Here is a 22,370-nt window from a genome sequence, read left to right on the forward strand (position 1 = left end):
ATAGGGAAATTTTTTGTATATTTAGGTTTGTTAGGTAGTGGGGGTAGGGTGATAAAGTGTATATAACATTACTTACTCATGCATACATTAAAAGTTGTGATAACCTTGCTTATTCATTTAAAGATGTACATTCGCAACACCCTATATTTATCCACTATCCTTGCTCAACCGTATCCAAAGTTATACATGCTCATTACATTAAAAATGTTCATCTTCAGACTTTTGCTTACTATAAAATGATTCAAATCTCACTTTCTAATTCATAATTCTAGAGTATTAAAAGATTACTGCTAACACTCCTCGTCATTTAAGAAATTATAGATTACAGCATACCAAATTACAAGTTAGAAAAATATTCATTAGCATAGAAGGAACTCGTAGTTATGGATCACATCCTCATAGACAAGATTTCTTTGTCTATGTCCGCAATAAAGAGAAAGTGCTAGAGGGGTTATAAATACGCAACGCAATTTCAAAGGCCACTTGACACGATTAAGATGCAATCACATCAACCATGTGAAATAATTTGTCAAAAATAAAAAATAAAATAAAAAAATAAAAAAGGTAAAGTCATGAATACAAGGCTTCCAGTGATGATAAATTGAAACGCACTGAATTGCAGCTTCCTACTGCCATGAATGCTTTCAGTCCGAAGAGTCAGAGATAAGTACATCTTAACAAAAAAATCGATCTATCTATAAAGATTACAATCTTCCCCTAAATGGGGTATGTAACAATAATCTACTTTAAGCTCGTGGTTTTTACAATACAAAGTGAACCGCTATTTCTGGACAAATTAACACGCCAACTCCATCACCATGCTACGATAACGAAAGGAAGATACCTTCGTGCCACTGAGAGTATGTTGGAAGAACAATTTGGAATCCAGGCAAACAAATCGTCCATATTTGCTTCCACTGCACTGGATAACATACATAATGAAATATGCAACCAGCCTGAGTCCATCTTAAATAATCCCCTTGGAAATGCTGGATGTTGCATTAATCTTTAGAGACCGCTCAGGGATGTACGTAACACCTGTTCAGACCATTATGTAAACACGTAAGAACCTGAGCAATATCATAATTTGCATTTTGCATCTCGATTAACACTATATGGAGTACAGGGAAACTTTTTCTGATGAAGAATGAGACAATGCACAAAATCAACCAAGCTTCATAACAAATACTTGTAGAACATATGCTTTGCATCAATAAATACCTAACATGATCATCGAGGAAACTAAGAAATTGATGACTAGTCCCAACCAGAGCGTCTGGCACAAAAATAAAATATCATACCTAGGGGATGCCAAAACAAAATCTTATAAAATGCATGATTAAAATTGTTTGGCCCAAGTTAGAATTTTATGTTATGCTTATCGAGTGGTTCTTCAAAGCAATCATGACAGATAGAGAATTAACAGACTTTTAGGCAGTTCATCTTCTCATAAATCCAATACTAAGTATTGACCTGGTAATTCTTGTTCTGAGTCAAGGATTAAGAAGTGAAAGTCTCGTGATCTGTACCTTTTTCCATGACATCAATTTGCAAAGAGTCAAGTGTAATTATGCCATCTGTCAACGGAAGCAGTTGAAGCTTAATGGTTGCTGTTGACTGAGATGGGATACATCTGAAGTGGCCAATACACGGATTTAAATTACTTAGTGTTTAGCTTTAACAAAGTCATACAAATGAAAATGAGAGCCGACATATTACCCAAGTGGAACTCTACTGTGCAGCCAAAGATGTGTACAACTTAGGCCAGAACTAGGGATGACATCATCATTCATTGAAACTGACTGAGGTCTGACATCATCTTGTTTGTCGTTTTCTTTTAAAGGAGAAGTAATGCTCGCCCCCTGAGTGGTACCGGCATGTCTTTCACCATTTATCCTTCCTAAAAACTCTGTGAAACCAATAAAAGGACTATTTGGACTAGTGGGTGAACTCAGAGAGACAACTGAAGGGGGTGAAGTGAATGAGGCTGGAGCGAGAACTGTCAACGTTAGATCTTCAGATGTCAAATTCGAAGCTTGAAGAGTTAAAACCTGATAAAGAAAACCATGAAGCTAATCAAACTGTAATTTAAGTAGGATAAATATTCAATACAAACTAAATACGAGCTCCAAATGCAAGCCCAAACTCAAGATAGTCAATGGTTAAGACATATATTGACCTGCACAGGAAGTTGAGAATTTCTTTCATATGGTCCAGGAGACTCTCCTGAAATCTCGGATGCAACAGATATTATAATATCCCTTGATGTTCGAGGTCGCCAACTGGTTGCTTGCTTAAAGAATAATCTTGATGCTACGTTAAGCATTAAATCAAGGGGAAAACAACTAATTAACAACTCAGCCAATATTAATAGTAAGACACCAACAAATACACCAACAAACCGAGGGGGCAAGAAAACCTACTTGTATAATTGCATCGACATGACACCATAATGGCATACTGATTGTCTGACACGATCTTTGTTCTGTCAGGGCTCTTGGAGGAAAGATTTGATTTTGATTCCGAATTTGGAGATTGCAACTTTGAAAATTGAGAGCCTTCCTCTTGTATCTTAACATTTTTCCACATAGAAGTTGCAGGTTTAAGGATGAAAGAATGCTCTTCACCTCTCCTATAATCAGAAACTTTGAGTTAGATGGTGATGATCAGAGTTAACTACATAAAGGATACACCAAATTCTGAATTTCTCTAACCATATTTACTATTAAGCACCTTCTTTTATTCTTTAACAGATAGTCAGATTGATTTATACTCAACAAGATACAAACTCATATATGTCAGAAGAGGGTATTCAGCAACGGGAAGCAACCTTTTATTGAAAGGGGGAAATGAATTGGCAGGATCAAATCCTTTCCTTGTCCAAAAGTTAAAAAAGCAGTTCCCCCAAATCTCCCCGAGGGAAGGGAAGTGTATTCTACGCATAAACATCAAAAGATTTCCCAATATTATCCTCCTCATAACTCTTTTACTTTCTAACATATTATTTCCATGTCCTCCACCTCACCATTCAGTTGGTCAAATATGAAATAATAAATTTAACTACAGAAGTGGAATACAGATTAATATCAAAATAATAAATAGATATATTGCAGAATTGCTGCTACACTTTTTAATAAAATTCAAAGGTTACAGATATGTCACCCTTACTTTCACCATACTGCCAAAAGCAAGATTCTCCTTCCTTTCCAAAACCAATATGGTACCGAAGAAAATTTAAGGCCTTTCAATCACCATTAACATCAGTGTTCTCAATTGCATATTGCACCCCCACACACAAGGACGGCCTTTTGAAACATCTCCCCACGGCCCTGCTCTTTAGCAGGCTGGGTTGGGTCACTCAGCACAAGCATATGTAATGTAAATTAATAACCAGCATCATATTTAGCACCAGTTTCTACAGATTAAGATCTTTTAAACAAAACTCAAAGGTTACTCTGAAATTTTGCATTTCTGCTCTTCAAAAGCAAGACTCTCCTCCCATTCCTAAACCTTCATAGGATTAAGAAAGTTTAAGGCCTTTTCCACTACAATAAGAAACATTCATGATACTAAGGAAAAAGTGGCACGTCTGGCTTCTCTGTATTTTTTTTTAAATAAATGAAAATAAAAGGTGCGATAATGGAGTTAAACAATAGTGTGGTACTTTTAGAAAGTGTAATTATTGGCAAAGTAGAGCATGAGAGAGTAAAGACTAAAAAAAGAAAAAAGATTTTGGGTAAGAAATAATAGTTCACTGGGGTAGTTATAGGGATAAAATAGGATATACAAAATGTGTACAATAAAACATCATATCCCCTTTATATATAGTTATAGAGTATAGATTAAACAATAAAACTGTAAATAATAAAATATCTTAGAGGAATCTAAATGGATATTGCACTTTCTTTATTTACCGATTATGGACAATTGGATTAAGGTTTAAACTGAACTCCACAAAAACTGACTTCTAAAATAAGATTAACACGACATTTTTATATGTTAAATATTTCAGCAATACCAGTAATGTGAGACTAAATCACAACCCTTGAGGTTGCAATTAAAACTGGCTAGGAATGATGTGATTAAGGTAAGTTTCCAACACTCTACCTTACGTCCAAGACTTCCAGCCAAAGCAAGGCAACAATGAAGGTGGCTGAACAATGGATATAGGAAATATTTTGATTCCATCTTAAAAGTTGTATCTAAGGTATAACTAAATCCTACAAAATTATTGACTTGCAAAATAAGTTTTCTATTTCACCTATATATATATATATATATATATATATATATATATATATATATATACTTATACTTTTTTTTTTTAATTTTAATCATATTACTAGCTGATGTGGGGACTAAACCACCACCATTCCAGATTGCAAATTGCAATTAAGACAATCTCTAAATAGGCTACAACTAGAGGTAATTTAGGCGACTTACACATGCTCATTGATGGCTTACATGTCACGTTAAATAAACATATGCAACTGAACTTGGTTGTATAAAGCACGTTAACAGAAAAGTAACAATACAAAAAAAAGAAAGAAACTTAAGAAAAACCTGAGGGCTAAATTTGGTAAAGAATGGTCATTTCCAGCTTCAATACACGCAATTGGCAATGATGATGGTGGTCCGCCTTTTGTAGCCTCTTCGAAAACTATTGTTATGGCATCTATAAATATCACAATTTCTGGAACATGTGCAGGAGCAACATTCTGGAGAACAACTTATGAAATGTCAATAAAAACAGAAGCTGAAAATAGTTAATATAATAAATGCCCCAAAAAAAGAATGAGGGTGTAATTCAACAAAAATACGGGCAAATATGCCAGATAATTTGGTTGATAACATTATTGTTCAAACCTTTATCCGAACACACAGAAGATCCTCTGAATTGCAGTCAGCTGCGAAGGAATGAATCTCTACAGGTTGTATTATTTCAAATTTCCTTCTCCACCTTCTTCCAGGAGTGTAGATACCTTCTAATCCACAGCAAACTGAAAACCTTTCTCGCTCCAATGAGACACCTCTAAAAGATAAAAGTTCTTCAGCTCCACTTTTTTTCTTCAAAAATTTATGAGATGAGAATTGATCCCAGTCTTCAATTTCAAAGCTTGGCTTAGAACTAGCTGCTTTTAAAGGAGCTGTCGGTGGAGTCGTATTCTGGGGTATTGCTGACATTGACTGACTTCTAAAATGGCCACCAAAGGAAAATAATTGAGAGCTAGATGATGATGAAACATTGGATCTCTGAGTGGCACCACTAATTCCTGAACTTGAAGAAATCTGAGGAGATAATGGGCGGGAAGCAGGGGGGAGAGAGTTATCTAAAGGAAGTATCCATTTCAATAGAGCTCCACACGGATCCTGATGTGTGTGAATTGAATTGTCCTGGTTCTCAGAAGACAATATTTTCTCCTGATACTTTTCATATTGGAGAATTTCTATACAAGGGTCTTTAAGAAAGTCAACACCAACATTCACCTGTAAAAGAACCTGGATCCTTCCAAACAGGAAAATGGAATCAGATCAGTAATCTGGGTATAAGAGAATGGCCAGGCATAATTAAGGAGGATACCAAAGGACAAAATTTTCATAAAGATCTGAGGTACTATACAGGCAAGGCAAATGCCATTGAAATATATCTGAAATTAAACATGCTTAAGTAAAATGACGATGAGAGACCAAGGTTCTAGCCAGTAGTAGCTAGTGAAAGAGTGAAACAATACCTCTACATCACAAAAGATATGTTCCAGAAATCTAAATAATGATGACAATTACACAGATCAATATACTCCGCAACAGCTCAAGTAAGTTAAACAAGGATATGTTAGTCTCCAAATGCCCCATAGAAATAATAAAAAAACAGTTAAGAGAAGAATGATAGCAGACCATTCAACAAACACAATACTATCAACATGCAGTAAGATTTTATACACTTTTACTAAATGATTTTCAATGATTTTAACAAATGATAAGCACTCAAGCACTCAAGAAACCCTCCCCTAAAAGCAAGTTGTTAGGGGGGAGGGGGGCGGGCAAGAACTAAGTCACTGAAACACTCTGCCAGGCATGCACACTAGATGTGAGACTTAGGCAAACTATAACACCCAAATCCTTATCAACGCAAGCAAGATAAATGAATTGGATGGTACCCATAAACTCATAGCACAACATCGTCCAAATGCAGTAAGATTTTATACATTTTAAAAAATGATTTCCTGTGAGTTTACAAACAACATGAACAAATGAATTAGATTCCAAACAGATTGTCTTTGTTGCATGCAAGGGAAACGAAAATTGAAGCAATCAAAAGACTATATAAGGCTCAAACCCTAAACTTAACTGAAATGTAGCACTCTTCTTAATGTCAAACTTTATGATCCATACACAAATTTTAGATAAAAAAAATGAATAATCATATTCATAATCACCGAAATTTTATGGCACGTACCACTATATCTCCATTTGGTAGGGCACAACACTTGACTGAATTTCTTGCCACTCCACTGGAAATAGTTGCATCAAAATTAGCTCTATCAATAACTGCACTAATAGAAGATGCCTTTTTTGCAGTCTCTTTAATATGAAATGATGAGATCCTTTGCCCATTTAGTTCGATAAAGTTGGACTTTTCTGAAGAGCCTCGTTTAGACCAAAGCGGCTCATCAGCCTCAGCAATCCTGGCAAAGAAATGAGAATTCTCAAATTTTTGTAGCAACAATGCAGTTTGTCTTTTGTGAACCTCCATCCTTAAAAGGGATTCACCAGCATAAGCATCCCCCGGGTGATTGGTGTTCACTTTTTCCAGGTCTTTCTGCTCTTCTCCAGTAGGGTTCAGTTGCTCTTCTCTAGACACTGAGTCATCTCTGTTTTCAACATTTCCATTTTCTTTGTCATGACTGTGACCCATGCCACTTTTACTCATCACAGCGGCAACTTTAAATGGAGTAATAATCTCCATATCCTGCTTACAAGCAGACAGGCACGCTATGATCTGAACTTGTTCACCTGAATTCAAAACATCAATTAGATCCTATCAGCTTCCCATGTCAACTGGCAGACCAAATCAGGCATTTAAACACTCTGATTCATGTACCAAAGAAGGAAAGAATCTTACCGGGAAAGAGAAAGGAACGATCTAGGGAGCGAAAGAACTGCATATCTGATACATGATTCCAGTCTTCAGGAAGTTCCTCTATAAAACAAAATTCAAAATCACATGAACCACATCTCATCACATAAGCAGAACAATCCTACCCACAACATAATCAATTATCATAGACAAGAAAAATGTCCTCCTAACACTTTAGACTGATTGCTAACAAAAACATGTTGGGTCGAATTTCACTGATGTCCAAATCTCAGTTGCCAATTAGTTAATAACAAAGTGATGATCAATGAAGAAGGAAGTATGTTTAAATAAATATTTTCATAATTCAGTCTAGCTAATGCATAAATGACAAATAACTTTTGGATAAGCTAAACGAGGGAATTTCTATAAAAGTCGAAACACAAATTTGATTTTAACATGTTGGAAAGTTCAACACATTTTACTTGTAGTTTTCTTCGCATACAAATTTATACAAACAAAACTTAATCAGTTAAGTTCTACGCTACATTCTCCTTGATCTCACTCTTTCAGTAGAACTCAAACACACTCCTTGATCTCACTCTAATTTCCTGTTTCATTAAAACAATGAACCAAACGCTGCCTTAAGCAAGGAAGAAGAAAAGAGGAGTTTGTAGGAGCATTGAACGACATACTGTAAGGAATAGTGATCCATCCTTCCTCTTCAGAAACATCCAAGTGCTTAGCCAAAACGGAGGCGTCGTTTTTGGAAGTGAAACGGAGAGCACCGTTTTCGCCATCGACCACTCCGTCGAAGCGGCCGACTTGGAGATAGGGGTCCTCGGCTATGAGACTCTCCAAAGACGATACGCCATCTGCGCGGGGCTCTGGAATCGTCGGAGCCGGAGCCTTCGTCGGAGTTGTGGCTGCCGTGGACGAAGGCTTTTCCCTATCGGAGTACACGTGCGTGGTGGTACGCATCAGGAAATTCATCGTGCGAGTTTCCCTGGAAATCGGAATCCAAGGGTTTAGGGGTGATTGGTGAATTTGAGAGAGTGAATGAGGTTGGTGGTTGGTTGGTTCAGTGAATCAGTGATGGCAGTGAGAATGGAGTAAGGGAATGAGTGAGTGAAGAAGGAATTGAAAGATCAAAGAAAAGGAGAATTGGTACCTCTGATGAAGATCCACCAGAGAGAGAGAATTGGAGTTCTGTGAGTAGTGCCAACTGCAATCTCGATCTAATTCTGTTTCTGTTTCTGCTACACTCCTCTTCCACCCTGCCGCAACACAATTTCATTCATAATTAACCACCCACTCAAAACGCATCGTTTAGATCATGCCACAGCCTCTACAGTTGGGGGTAATTACGTCAGATTGGACTTATTACGATTTAAGGAAAATTAGTGAGTTTTTCTGTTTTTCTTGTCCTTATTGTGATTTTCAGTGAGATAATTTTCTGTTCAAAACTGTATTAATTATTTTTTTCCTTCGTAAAGACTTCGACTTAAACATTATTTCAGAAAATTGGAACCAGTTTCACTCGTATCAATAATATTATAAAAGAGGAATTGGTTTTTGGACAAAAAAGATATTAACTAACTTTGAGAAAGCTTATGTGACTGCGAAATTGTTTGAGAAATCTATGAAGTTGCGTTAACTAAATATAAATTAAATAATTTTTTAGTTAAAAGTTATATAACTTTTTAATTTTTCAAAATACGTAGTTTAATAATTTTCTTCGTCGGATTTACCAAATACAAATTAAAAAATTATCGAATAGTTTTTGTTTTTTTATTAAAAAGTATGTGATCCCAAAATTTCAGATTTTTCACTATAAATAAAAATAGGTAAGACCAAAGGCAATTTTTGGGTTCACCACAAACAAATTTAATAATTTTTCAAATATCAAATAGTTTTTTTCATTGAAAAGTATCTGATCCCTAATTTTCCTTTACAAATTAAAATACGTAGAATCAAGGTTAATTGTTGTTTAGTCCACCAAATTCAAATTAAATAATTTTTTATATAGTTTTTTCATGAAAAACTACGTAATTTCTGATTTTTTATTATAAATGAAAATATGTTGGATCAAGATTAATCTTTGTTTGTCAAATTCACTAAATACAAATTAAATAATTTCAGAAATAATTTTATTATTAAGAACTATGTGATCTCTGATTTTTCATTATGAATGAAAATACGTAAGACAAGGTCAATCCTTGCAAGGATACACCAAAGACAAGTTAAATAGTTTCTAAATTAGTTTTTTCATCAAGAACTACGTTATCCCTAATATTTTATTATAAATTTAAATACGTAGGACCAATGTAAATCCTTGTCGAGATCACCAAATACAAATTAAATAATTTCTCAAATAGTTCTTTTCGGTAAGAACTACACGATCCTTGATTTTCCGTTATAAATGGAAGTACGTAGGCCAAGGTCAAATCCTTGTCAAGTCCACCAAATAGAAATTAAATAACCTCTCAAATTGGTTTTTTATTAAAAACTACGTGATCTTGACTTTTCCATTATATATGGAAAATGCACGACCAATGTCAACCATTGTCGGGTTCACCACATATAAATTAAATAATTTCCCAAATAGTAATTTCGTTACAAGTTATGTGATTCCTGAATTTTCATTATAAATGAAAATACATAGGATCGAGGTCAATCCTAGTTGGATTCACCAAATACAGATTAAATCATTTCTCAAATACCTTTTTCATTGAAAATTGTGTGAGCCCTGATTTTTCAGTATAAATAGAAATGCGTAGGAGCATGATCAATCCTTGTTGGGTTCACTAAATACAAATTAAATAATTTCTTATATAGTTTTTTCATTAAGAACTACGTGATCTCTGGTTTTTTCTATTATAAATGGAAACACGTTGGACCAATGTCAATCTTTGATTGTCAAGTTCACTAAACACAAATTAAATAATTTTTGAAATAATTTTATTATTAAGAATTATGTGATCCCTGATTTTCCATTATAAGTGGAAATACGTAAGACCAAGGTCAATCCTTGTCGGATGCACCAATACAAGTTAAATAGTTTCTATATTAGTTTTTTCATTAAGAACTACGTGATCCCTGATTTTCCATTATAAATTTAAATACGTAGGACCAATGTGAATCCTTGTCGGGATCACCAAATACAAATTACATAATTTCTCAAATAGTTTTTTCATTTAGAAATACGTGATCCTTGATTTTTCGTTATAAATGGAAGTTCGTAGGCTAAGGTCAAATCCTTGTTGAGTCCACCAAATAGAAATTAAATAATCTCTGAAATTGATTTTTTATTAAGAACTATGTGATCCCGACTTTTCCATTATATATGGAAAAACATAAGACCAAAGTCAATCTTTGTCGGATTCATCAAATACAAATTAAATACTTTCTCAAATAGTTTTTTCATTAAGAACTTTGTGATCCTTGATTTTTCATTATAAATTGAAACACGTAGGACTAAGGTCAATCCTTGTCGAGTTCACCAAATACAATTAAATAATTTTCAAAATAGTTTTTTCATTAAGAACTACGTAATCCATAATTTTCCATTATAAATGGAAATACGTATTAAATAAGTCATTAATATATTAAGGTTTAATTATGTTTTTTGCCCCTCAAGTATTGGGCGATTTTGGTTTTCGTCCCTCATTCAAAAGATGAGTTATTTAAGTCCCTAACGTTCTGAAACACATGGAATTGGTCCTCATTTTTTTAACTCCATTAGTTTTATTACAAGGCTAGCAGACAGAGTGCCACGTCAGGATCCCATTTTTAACAGTGTTTAAGTTATGATTGACACGTGGTAAAGAAAGCACAACGTTTGTATTATTAAGCACATTGTAAATAAGTTGCAATTAATTGTAATGTTTAATCTATCATGAGATAAATGAGGAATACATTAGTGATGAGTTAGATTCTGATGTGGACAATGATGACGGTCTTGTTAATGTTGGACCAAAGTTTACAAAGTATAGACAGGAAGATATGAAGAAGGAGTTCAAATTTAAATTGGGAATGAAGTTTGGTTCTTTGAAAGATTTTAAACATGCACTAATGGAGCATAGTGTATTAAATGGTAAAGAAGTTAAATTTGTTAAGAATGACCACAAGAGAGTGAGGGCTGTTTGTAAGAGAAAATGTGGGCTTTTAATTATGGTGAGCAAGGTTGGAGGTAAGCAAACCTTTAGGGTGAAGACACTAGTTGGTGGTTGTAAGACCCGAGAAATTTAAATAATTAAGTAAATAATTATTTAATAAATGCGGGAAGTGGGAACCTTTATGTCATTTAATGCTGGGGTTTATGATGTTGAAGAGTACTAGCTTAAATGGTTGAGAGTACTTAGTTATTATGAATGGACTTGGGTTCGAGTCCAGTTTATGCCTTTGTATGTTATTTTAATAGTTTATTAATTTTAATGATATGCTTAATCGCGATGAGTGATTATAAATTCCTAGATATATAAGAATTATCATGAATCATGAATTGGTTGAATGGTTGTGCATTAACTTGACAATGGTGTGGTTGTTGTTCAAACCTTGGCTTATGCGAAATAAGGTTCCTTTTTGCTAAAATTATTTTTGACATGGATGGGGAGGTGAGAATAATAGGGAGTTAAGTGTGAGGATACTTCTAATCAATCTGCACTAAAAAGAGAGAGCTAAGAGGGTATTTGGAAGTCATTGAACATGGAAAAAGAAGAAGGTGCCAAGGAGTGGGATTTTACTATCATCAAGGATCACACTCTTTGCAAATTGGAAGCGAGGAAATCAGGTTACGAGGGTTGCATTTCGTGCTTTAACCTTTAATTATATAATTGCGTAATGTATGTGATGCATTTGTGTTTTATTTCTGCCAATTTTATATATTTTTTTCGTGTTTCTGGAATTTTCCAAAAACCACCTAGCGGTAATGAAGGCCCGCCAAGCGACACATGATGTTTGAACTAAGATTTTGGGTGCTTGATAATCTCTTGATTTGGGATGCAAGTTAATAGAAATTGAATTATCAAGCTCTTGCTTTGAAGATATATTAATTATGTGATGTTTTTCATCGTATAATGCGTGAATATAATGCCTTTGCATGATAAATTCTCCATGTGTTCGCGTTTCTGGAAAATTTCCAGAAACTGCCTGGCGGGCCTTCAAAGTCGTTAGGCGACTCATGTTAAAACAACCCAATTTCTGAGTTTCTATTAAGAACAGCCTAGCGGTGAAGAGATGATGCCAGACGATGCGTACTGGTGTTCTTTTCATGAAAAAGCGTTGTTTTCCATACTTTTCGCGCAACAGGAACCGCCGTGTGCTGGTTTTATACCGCCAGGCGCCAGGTTCCTGATTTCTAGGTGCCACTGTTTTTCTGGTTTGCACAGGTTTCGTAAAATTGCATTTCCTAGTTCGTTAACTGTCCAATGTAGGTGAAATTTTGACAGGTGGTCTATAATATGTAGTTCTTCACTTTTGACGGTGGAGAATTGATTTGTAGGTCAGTAGCTAGAGATATATGTTACTCATTATTGCTGCTTTTGCAGTTTTTAAAATGCATGAATAAGCTCTTGACAATTACAAGTAACTTCTAATGAAGCATGATTGGGTTATGTTGTAAGTCTCTATGAATTTGAATGTTCCTTTGGGTTAGTCACATGTTGAGAATTGGTTTATTGGTGAATGCATGTGTGTCAATATAAATTAACTTGTTGCATAAGAGAGGCGATAATGCTATATTAATTTGCATAGGTGAATAGGATCACGTGCTTAAGTTGTCAGCGTGTTGTCGCTTTATATTTCTTTGAGCATATGTTATTCATAAGTTGGATTTGAATGCTAGCATGGATTTAAATGTAGAATATATATATATATATATATATATATATGTGGGGATTGATGCATATGATATATGGTGATACTTGTGTACGCGTATGATGAAGCCATCTAAATTGAGATTGTGCATGGGAGTCATGTTGAATTTTGGAAGCCAATATTCTTGATTGTGGATATGAATAGTTATAAGAGTAAGATTGATTTTACTTTGTTATGGGTGCTTAAAAACCAGTATTGTGCAAGTACTGGTGTAGCGCCTGGCGGTGGTGTTTGACCGCCAGGCGATAGCTACAAAATTAGTAGAGTATTGAAGCGTGTGGCGCTTGGTGGTAAGGATTGTCCCGCCAGGCGATACTTGCAGAAACAATAGCATAATGTCCCCCGCCAGGCGCTTGGTTCCTAGCGGCACGTGTCCCCCGCCAGGCGGTCTGGAAGCGAGTTTCGCATGGCGGCTTTGAAGCAGTGCCAGATGATGATGTAAAGGCACAAACTTTGTTTGCTTTGGATGTGCGTGATCTACAAAGCTTTGGTGATACCTCAAAGGTCGGCTTGTTGGGTTCCTTGAGTTGTGGCTCGGAACGTATCCCTTGAGTTGTGATTCGAGATAGGGGTTAAGCACGTGGAATTCCTTGAGTTGTGGCTCGAGATGACGAATGAACATAAGGAACTCTTGAGTTGTGGCTCAGGTTAGCGAGTGTTGCCGATGTGAGTGAGCGTGTTATGGCACGTACGGCGGGTCCAGATAGATTGCCCTCCTTGGTATGAGAGCAACGAGTTTGGTAGTCTTGGGATGTTATGAATGTTATTTGTATTGGGAAATCCACCTAGCGTTACAGAGTGTGGCCCGTAGCATGGTTTTCCGCACGTGCTCTACCAGTTGTGGCTGGTAGGTGTGGCAGTAAGACATCTTGAGGTACTCATCAGAAGACGTAGAACACGAGTAACATGGTGTTGGCCATGTGATATGGAATCAAAGGATGAAATTCCTTTGGTGTGTTTGTATGTATATATATGTTATATATATATATATATATATATATGATTGTTTAATTGTTAGCTCAGCCTATCTGTTTGTGTTTGGCGATGATCGTGTACGCGGTACACAGAAGTAGATGATGTTGCAAGTGGATCTGGTGAGGCATAGAGCTGAAGCGGGACTAGTATGGGAGAAAAGAATTTTCTGAGTTTTATGTTTTATGTTTCTAAATAAATTATAATATTTTATATTACTAGACTTTGATGATTGTAATGAAGTTTATAATTATGGTTTTAAAGTTTATTCTATGATGAATGAAAGTTTTAAATTTCCCACATTTTGGGGAATCACAGTTATATTAAATGAGGTTTTAATACTATTTTATTATATTTTATTTAAAACTCGTAATATTCGGGCGGGATGTTACAGTGGTCATAAATGTGGACAGGTTTTTGGTAACAAAAATGCTAATAAGGACTGGATTGCTCAGGTTTTAATAGACAGATTCATGAATGTGGGTTTAATGATAGTGAATCAAATTATTGATGAAATAAAGAAGACATACAATGTTGGCATAACTGCTTGGAAGGCTGGAAAAGCAAAACAAATAGCAATGGACTGTTTGATGGAGTATGGACAACGTCAGTACAACCATTTATTTGATTATGTTGGTGAATTGTTGAGAGTTAAAGCTAGAACTTTCAAGGTTAAAACCAATCAACCACAACCCATTTTGCCACCAAGATTTGGAAGTTTCTATATGTGCTTAGATGGTTGTAAGCAGGGGTTTCTGGCTAGGTGTAGACCCTTCATTGGTGTTGACGGTTGCCACTTGAAGACAACTTATGGTGGTCAATTACTGGTTGTAGTTAGTAGGGATCCCAATGACCAATACTTCTAATTAGGCTTTGTTGTTGTTGAAAACGAATGCAAGGAGACGTGGAGATGGTTTTTGACACTGCTATTATAGGATATTGGTGACATTGATAATCATCGTTGAGTGTTCATTTCAGACCAACAAAAGGTAAGGCACAAAAATAATATTGTTTTTAATGGATTTAAAATGGCTTAATTACTCGGATCATACCCATTTTGGTTTGAAAATTTCAAAATGGTACCCACTTTGAACTTTGTCTCAATTTAGTACCCAAATTCGTAATGTGCATCAATGTAGTACCCTCCGTTAAGTCTTCGCAAACGCCGTTAACTACCTTGTCACGTGTCAGCCTCTGGTTTTTTTAATTTTTTTAATTTTTTTTAATTTTTTTAATTTTTTTAATTTTTTTTTTTAAAAAAAATTGCCATGTGTCAAATCCTTGATGTGACACGTGACATTGTAAGTGACACGTGGCAAGGTATCGCCACGTGGCAAGGTATCGCCACATGACAAGGTATCGCCACGTGGCAAGGTACTTGCCAAATGTCATTGTCTTCATTTCAACTTAGTCCTTATATATGTCTATTTGTTTCAATTTAGTACCCATATATGTTTATTTGTTTCAATTTAGTACCCGCTCTATTTATTTCAATTTAGTACCCACTCTATTTGTTTCAATTTTGTCTGAATATTTTTTTACAAAATAGAGAAATATTGTGTCTCCCTTGAGACCAAATTTATTATTTATATAAATGTTATATTTATATTTATTATTGAAAATGACTTATAAAATTAAGTATTGAAATTTATATTAAAGTTAATAGTAAAAGTTATGAATAACAAATTTACCAAAACTTTGTTATTCATAAGTATAACAAATATCATTGTAACAAAACATAAATATGTTATTCATGACTTTTACCATTAACTTTAATATAAATTTCAATACTTAATTTTATAACTAATTTTTAGTAACAAATATCTCCATTTTAAAAAAAAATATTTGAACAAAATTCAAACAAATAGAGCAAGTACTAAATTGAAACAAATAAACATATATGGGTACTAAATTGAAACAAATAGACACATGTGGAGACTAAATTGAAATCAAGACAATGACATTTGGCAGGTACCTTGCCATGTGGCGATACCTTGCCATGTGTCACGGACAATGCCACATGTCACATCAAGGATTTAACACGTGGCAATTTAAAAAAAAATTAAAAATTTAAAAATTTAAAAAAACCAGAGGCTAACACATGGCAAGGTAGTTAACGGCGTTTGCGAAGACTTAACGAAGGGTACTACATTGATGCAATAATCAAAATTGGGTACTGAATTGAGACAAAGTTCAAAGTGGGTACCATTTTGAAATTTTTGAACCAAAATGGGTATGATCTGAGTAATTAAACCATTTAAAATTAATTGACTGAATATTCTAATTCAGTATTACATTTATTTGCAGGGACTTATTACTGTATTTGATGAGATTTTGAATGGTGTTGAACATTGTTTCTGTCTGAGGCACCTATACAACAATTTTAAGAAGAAATTTGGTGGTGGTGTAGTCATCAGAGACCTTATGATGGGGGTAGCAAAGGCTACTTTTTACGCAGGATGGGGAAAAAATGGGTGAGCTGATAAGTTTAAATATGGATGCTTATAACTGGTTAATTGTCATTCCTACCAAATCATGGTGTAAACATGCATTCAACATTTACCCTAGATGTGATGTGTTAATGAATAACCTATATGAGTCATTTAATAGCACTATTTTACTGGCTAGAGATAAACCAGTTATTAGCATGATGGAATAGATTAGATCATACATAATGAGTAGATTTGCAACACTTAGAGAGAAATTGAATGCATATCCGAGAAATGTAATGCCTAGAACCCAAAAAAGGCTTGATAGGGAAGTGGAAAAAAGTGGAATTGGCTTCATGTGTGGGCAGGGGATGCTAAAGTGACACAAGGATTCACAATGGAAAAGTTTGTGGTTGATCTAAGTAAGCATAGTTGCAGATGTTATTTTTGGGATTTGACGAGTATACCTTGTAGACATGCTGTGGCAGTAATTAACTATAAGATAGAAAATCCTGAGGCTTATGTCCATGCATATTACAAAAGAGATGCCTATCAAGCTTGTTATGGCCTTGAAATTACCCCAATCAATGGATAACAACTTTGGCAAAAAAGTAATCAACCTGAACTACTTCCCCTAATTTACAAAACCCCACCTGACAGACCCAAAAAACTACGAAGAAGGGAAGTTGATGAACATGTCAGTCATTCCAAACTCTCAAAGAAAAAGATCATGGGAAAGTGCAGTAGGTGTAACCAATATGGTCATAATATCAGAAGTTGTATAAAGGGCATGAGAAGGTAAATATTCATCTATACTTTCTTTCAATTAATGATTTTGTACAAACAGAAATCTGAATGTTGAATACATACCCAATTGACAGGGAAACACCCAAAGGACTCAAACTGGCAATGGAGCTACCAACGGTGCAGGCCCATCTAACCAAAGCTCAACTAGTAGAAGGAGATCCATAGCCACGGTTGCAGCCAACAGGATCCAAGGAGAAAGAGCACCAACACAGACAAGAAGCATGGTGGCACAAGTATTAGGTTTTCAAGTAAGTAGTAATACAACGTCTGCACAACGCACGTGAAATTGAATGAAGATCCAAACTTTTTTGTTGCTTTATTACAGAATTCTGTAATAGACAATTACTTTTAACACATTGAGCATAGGGATGGTGGACCACTATTTTGTTTTGGAGCCCTACTATTTTGTTGCTTTATTATACTTTGCAGTGTTGTAGTTAAAGATGTGGATCACTTTGTTTGTTATTGAATACTTTATTCATTGCAATAACAAGGACCACTTTTGCATTATTGTATTTAATTGAGAAAAATGGATGAGTGCTCTAGTAAACATGATGATATTGGATAAATTATAAAACTTAATTCAGTCCTAATTTGCTGCATTAAAAGATTGAATTGGTGTAAAATGCATACCATTTTTTATCTCCTATCACTGATTCTTATGCAACAATATTGGTTTATAGACCCCTGGATATGGCAAATATAAGCCACTGATTCTAATTTGAATATGCTTGTATAGACCCTTTAAATACAAAATGTTTACAGAAACAACCATCAATTTTCACTGATATCATTTTTCCACTCCAGTAACGAGCCTCAATAATATTCTAGATCCCATTGGTTATGGCAAGGTCAAAATTACAAAGCAGAATCAACCAAACTCAGAAAGCTTAATCAACCACTAAGAACACTTCAAATATAAGGCATTGGGCAATTGAATGGCATGCAATACTCATATAATTAGTAATACCATTTTCATGATTACAAAATAATTCCCTAGAAATATATAACCAATCATTGCTACACCTACCAATTGAAGGAGTTTCCCTAATACTACTACGAAAACTGATTACAATTAAACTTGAACAAAAACATAACCACAAATACAATTGAAGAAGCCCATGATAGTACAAATAAAAGTTGCAGCAATTTCCCAAATCTTTTCTCTTTTTGCAATTTCCTCTTCAACTTCTCGTTTTTCTTAATCAAGTCCAGTATCACTTTCTCCTTTTCCAAACAAACTTCGTCTTCTTCAACTCTTTTCCCTACGCTAGCTTCAAATTCAGATTCTTCACCTTCACCTCTACATTCCTTTTAATTAACCCATTGAAAATAATTACAATGTGAATTGGACTGCAAAAAATTGAAACCATTATAACAGACACCAAAAAAGCTCGAGTAAAAGAAAAGCAATTTGTCACTTACAGCCCAATTTTTGCATCTCCAAAATAACTTGCCCTTGTTCTTCACAGTACCTGCCTTTAGGAGCAACAATCGTTCCCCACACCCACACACTTTCGATGCTATTTCAGAACACGACGCTGAACTTTGCGAAATTTTTGAACCATTTTTCCTTTGCCTACAATCAATTCTCGAACTACCAATCTTCATCACTACAGAACACTGTAACAAAAGCCAATGTGGTCACCTACGTTTCCCCCACACCAAAATGATCTCCTCAAGCTCCTCACTAGGGATCCTATCTCACAATTCAAAATTTAGGGTTTCAAATATTAACCTCAGACCCCCTTTTAATTAGAACCAATTCCATGTCAATTGGTGACATGTGTTTACTGTAGCTTAAGTGAAAGTTAAAAATGGGATCCTGACGTGGCACTCTATTTGCCAGCTTTGTAATAAAACTAACGGAGTTAAAAAATGAGGACCAAAACCAAAATCTCCCAATAATTGAGGGACGAAAAACATAATTAACCCATATATTAATTAGACGACTCTAGCAATATAAATTAGTTAAGTATTTCTATGCACAAATTAGGCTAATTATTAATACACATTAGATAAGTCTTTTCATTCACTTATTAGATGAATATTATAATACACATTAGATGATTTTGTTCGTGCATTTATTAGATGAGTATAACGAAAAACATTATACGGGCCTAACAATACATATTAGAGAAGTCTATTCATATACTAATTAAACGAGTATTGCAAAAAACATCAGATGATTCATTCCATATATTGATCAAATGAGTCTAAGAATACATATTAGACGAATATGTTTATACATTGATTAAAAAGTATGCCTGGAAATACGCTTATACTGCTCTGAAAATCATCAAAGAGTATGCCTGGAAGGCATTTAGCGAAGATATCAACAATTTGGTAGCAGGACAGAACATGAAGGACACGGACTTCGCCACGGGCTACTTTTTCACGAACAAAGTGAATGTCCATCTCAATGTATTTTGTGCGGTGATCTTGTACAAGATTACTTGATAGATAAATGACACCCACATTATCACAATATACCATTGTAGCTTTGTGAATTGGGAAATGAAGCTCAATAAGGAGGTTCCTAATCCAACAAGATTCAGAAATAACATTAATAACTCCTCTATATTCAGCCTCGACACTAGAGCAAGATAATGTAGGTTGTCATTTGGACGACCATGAAATCAAGTTATCATTGAAGAAAACAGAATATCTGGAGGTAGAACGTCTAGTATCGAGACAGTCACCCCAATCTGCATATGTGTAAGAGAGGAGCGTGGTAATAGTTGATTTATACAAATGCAGACCAAAATCAGCAGTACCTTTAAGGCAACGTAATATACGTTTGAGAGCATTCATGTGCTTCTCCTTGGGATCATGCATATGAAGACAAATTTGTTGCACTGCATCAGAAATGCTAGGCCTTGTGAGAGTAAAATATTGCAATGTGCTTGCAAGACGTCTATATTTAGTAGGATCCTCATAGGGAATGTCATTACATGCGCCAAGTTTGGGCTTCGTATCAACCGGTGTGGGATAAGGTTTACAATTAGTCATCCTTGCTCTTTAAAGAATTTATTCTACATACTTTTGTAGTGAAAGAAACACACCGACTGCATCACGGTTAACTGCAAATCCCTAAAAATAACTAAGTGGATCAAGATCCTTCATAGCGAAGTACTCAAGGATGACATAACTGATTTTCGAAGAGAATGAGAGGATGCGATCATGATAATATCATCAACATACAACAAAATATATGCAATATCAGACTCCTTATGATAGATGAATAATGAATGATCAGATTTACTATGATTGAAACCGAGCATGGTCACATAGTTTGCAAACCGTTAGTACCAGGCACAAGGGGCTTGCTTTAGGCCATAGAGTGATTGCTTTAACAAACAAACATATTCAGAATGATAGGTGTAAGACCCGTGAAAATTAAATAATTAAATAAATAATTATTTAATAAATGCGGGTAATAGGAGCCTTATGGCATTTAATGTTATTTGTGGTGACATAGAAAAGTATTAGCTCAAGTGGTTGAGAGTACTTTAATGTGTGAAAGGACTTGGGTTCAAGTCCTATGTATGTCATGTAGGTGTTATTTGATTCATTATTAATTTTCATAATATGCATGATTGTGTTGGGTGATAACATAATTATAGAATTAGAGGAATTAACACAAACATGACTTGGTTGAATTGGTTGTGCCTTATAATAGTGGTCTGAATGTGAAAGGGTAGGAAAACCCTAGAGGTAATGGGCAGCCAAGGGAGAGCAAAGGAGGGTTCTTAGACATCACAAAGCCAAGGTTAGACAACCATTTGAAGCAAGGATTTTCAGGTTAGAGGAGCTCTTTTGCATGTCTATATGATTACTAATTTTATGCCCTTTGTAATGCATGTATGAAGATGTTTGGCTATGAATTTTCGTGTTATATGTGATGCGAATTAGGGGTTGGAGTGCTTTGATAGGGTTTGAACGAAATTCTTACAAAATTGTATGAATCAGATGGGTTATTACATTTTATGAATTTATGGATTGTTATGGTTTAAACTCAATAAAATGGGAATTGTGTTGGTTTGTATTTATGCCGTAAGTTTGTGCCTGTTTCCAAATTGTAAGGTATGGGTTTTGGGGATATGAATTGGGCATGGTTTGTGGTTTTTCATGTGTATAACAGTGGAAAGGTCTGGTATTCTTGCTCAACGAGAAAACCAGAAATGCAAGAATGGTTGTACGCGAGCATCTCGCTCAGACGAGTGTATCTCGCCCAAGCGAGAACCCGTAAGGGTTGTGTGGTTCTGCTTGGGCACCTCGCTCAAACGGAGTGTTTTATGGTTGTGAATGAATTGCATGATTTCATTACTGAGTACCAAGAATTTTCATGCTAAACCTTATTTGAATTAAAGATGGGTTATTTTGGTATGTTTTGGAAAGCATCTTATACCATTGTGTGAATATATTAGGGGTTTTTTGTTTTGCATGATTGTCTGTATCAATCTTGAATTTTCTGAGTGGTCAACTAGAGTTGGAACATGTTTATGCAAATTGTCACTGATATTGGATTGTTTGGTGATGTTGGGAACATGGTTTGGTAACTGTTTCTGCTTTGTGCGTGCGTAAACAGGAATTCCATCTGCTAATCTCGCTCAGGCGAGCTAGGCTCGCCTAGACGAGAGTTGCATAGTTTTGACCCTGGTTCTGTTTGAGCCACTCGCTTAGGCGGAGGTTAAGTTTTTGGGCGACAGAGACTCTCGCTCAAGCGAGAGTTTCTCGCTTAAGCGGGAAGTCGTGCAGGGCTTTGTAGTTTGGCTTAACTCGCCGCCTAGGCAAGCGTTTTGGTGTAGGCGAAGGGCGATCTCGCCCAGGTGAGTAGAGGCTCACTTAAGCGAGACAGGCCTGTTCGGTTAAGCTAAGGCTTCTAGCCCAAGCGAGTTTAGTGTAGTTTGTGAGTATTGTTTGTATGCATTGATGCGAACGTGGATCAGGAGATGTTGTGTCATGAACGGGTAGGTTCATGGATGGTGGTTAAGCTCACCCTTTTTGTTTGTGTATGGCGATGATCGTGTGATTCGTTACACGGGAGCAAATGATGGTACAGGCGAGGCTGAGGATGCCCAGACAACAGAGTGAGGGCTAGTTGAGATTAGATATAGGAATTCTACTATGTTTTCTTATTTTATTTGGAACATTGGAACTTTAAATGACTTTGATTTAATTTCCTTTGGATTATGTAGTATTGAATA

General features: G+C 35.4%; 1 protein-coding gene across 1 annotated transcript; it reads right to left on the bottom strand.

Annotated features, from left to right (window-relative positions):
- Positions 1-565: 565 nt before the first annotated feature.
- LOC114177986 lies at positions 566-8,362 on the bottom strand. The gene is made up of 11 exons (XM_028063624.1): positions 8,247-8,362; positions 7,771-8,081; positions 7,124-7,201; positions 6,458-7,014; positions 4,867-5,499; positions 4,564-4,718; positions 2,424-2,632; positions 2,180-2,313; positions 1,720-2,051; positions 1,530-1,633; positions 566-1,038 (listed from the first exon to the last, which is right to left on the bottom strand). Exons 2-11 carry the CDS (start codon positions 8,066-8,068, stop codon positions 968-970), a joined length of 2,571 nt encoding a protein of 856 aa, XP_027919425.1. The 5' UTR covers positions 8,069-8,081; positions 8,247-8,362; the 3' UTR covers positions 566-967.
- Between the last annotated feature and the right edge of the window lie 14,008 nt (positions 8,363-22,370).

The sequence above is a fragment of the Vigna unguiculata genome, chromosome 3 (genome assembly GCF_004118075.2).
Source record: "Vigna unguiculata cultivar IT97K-499-35 chromosome 3, ASM411807v1, whole genome shotgun sequence".
Classification (NCBI taxonomy): Eukaryota; Viridiplantae; Streptophyta; class Magnoliopsida; order Fabales; family Fabaceae; genus Vigna; species Vigna unguiculata.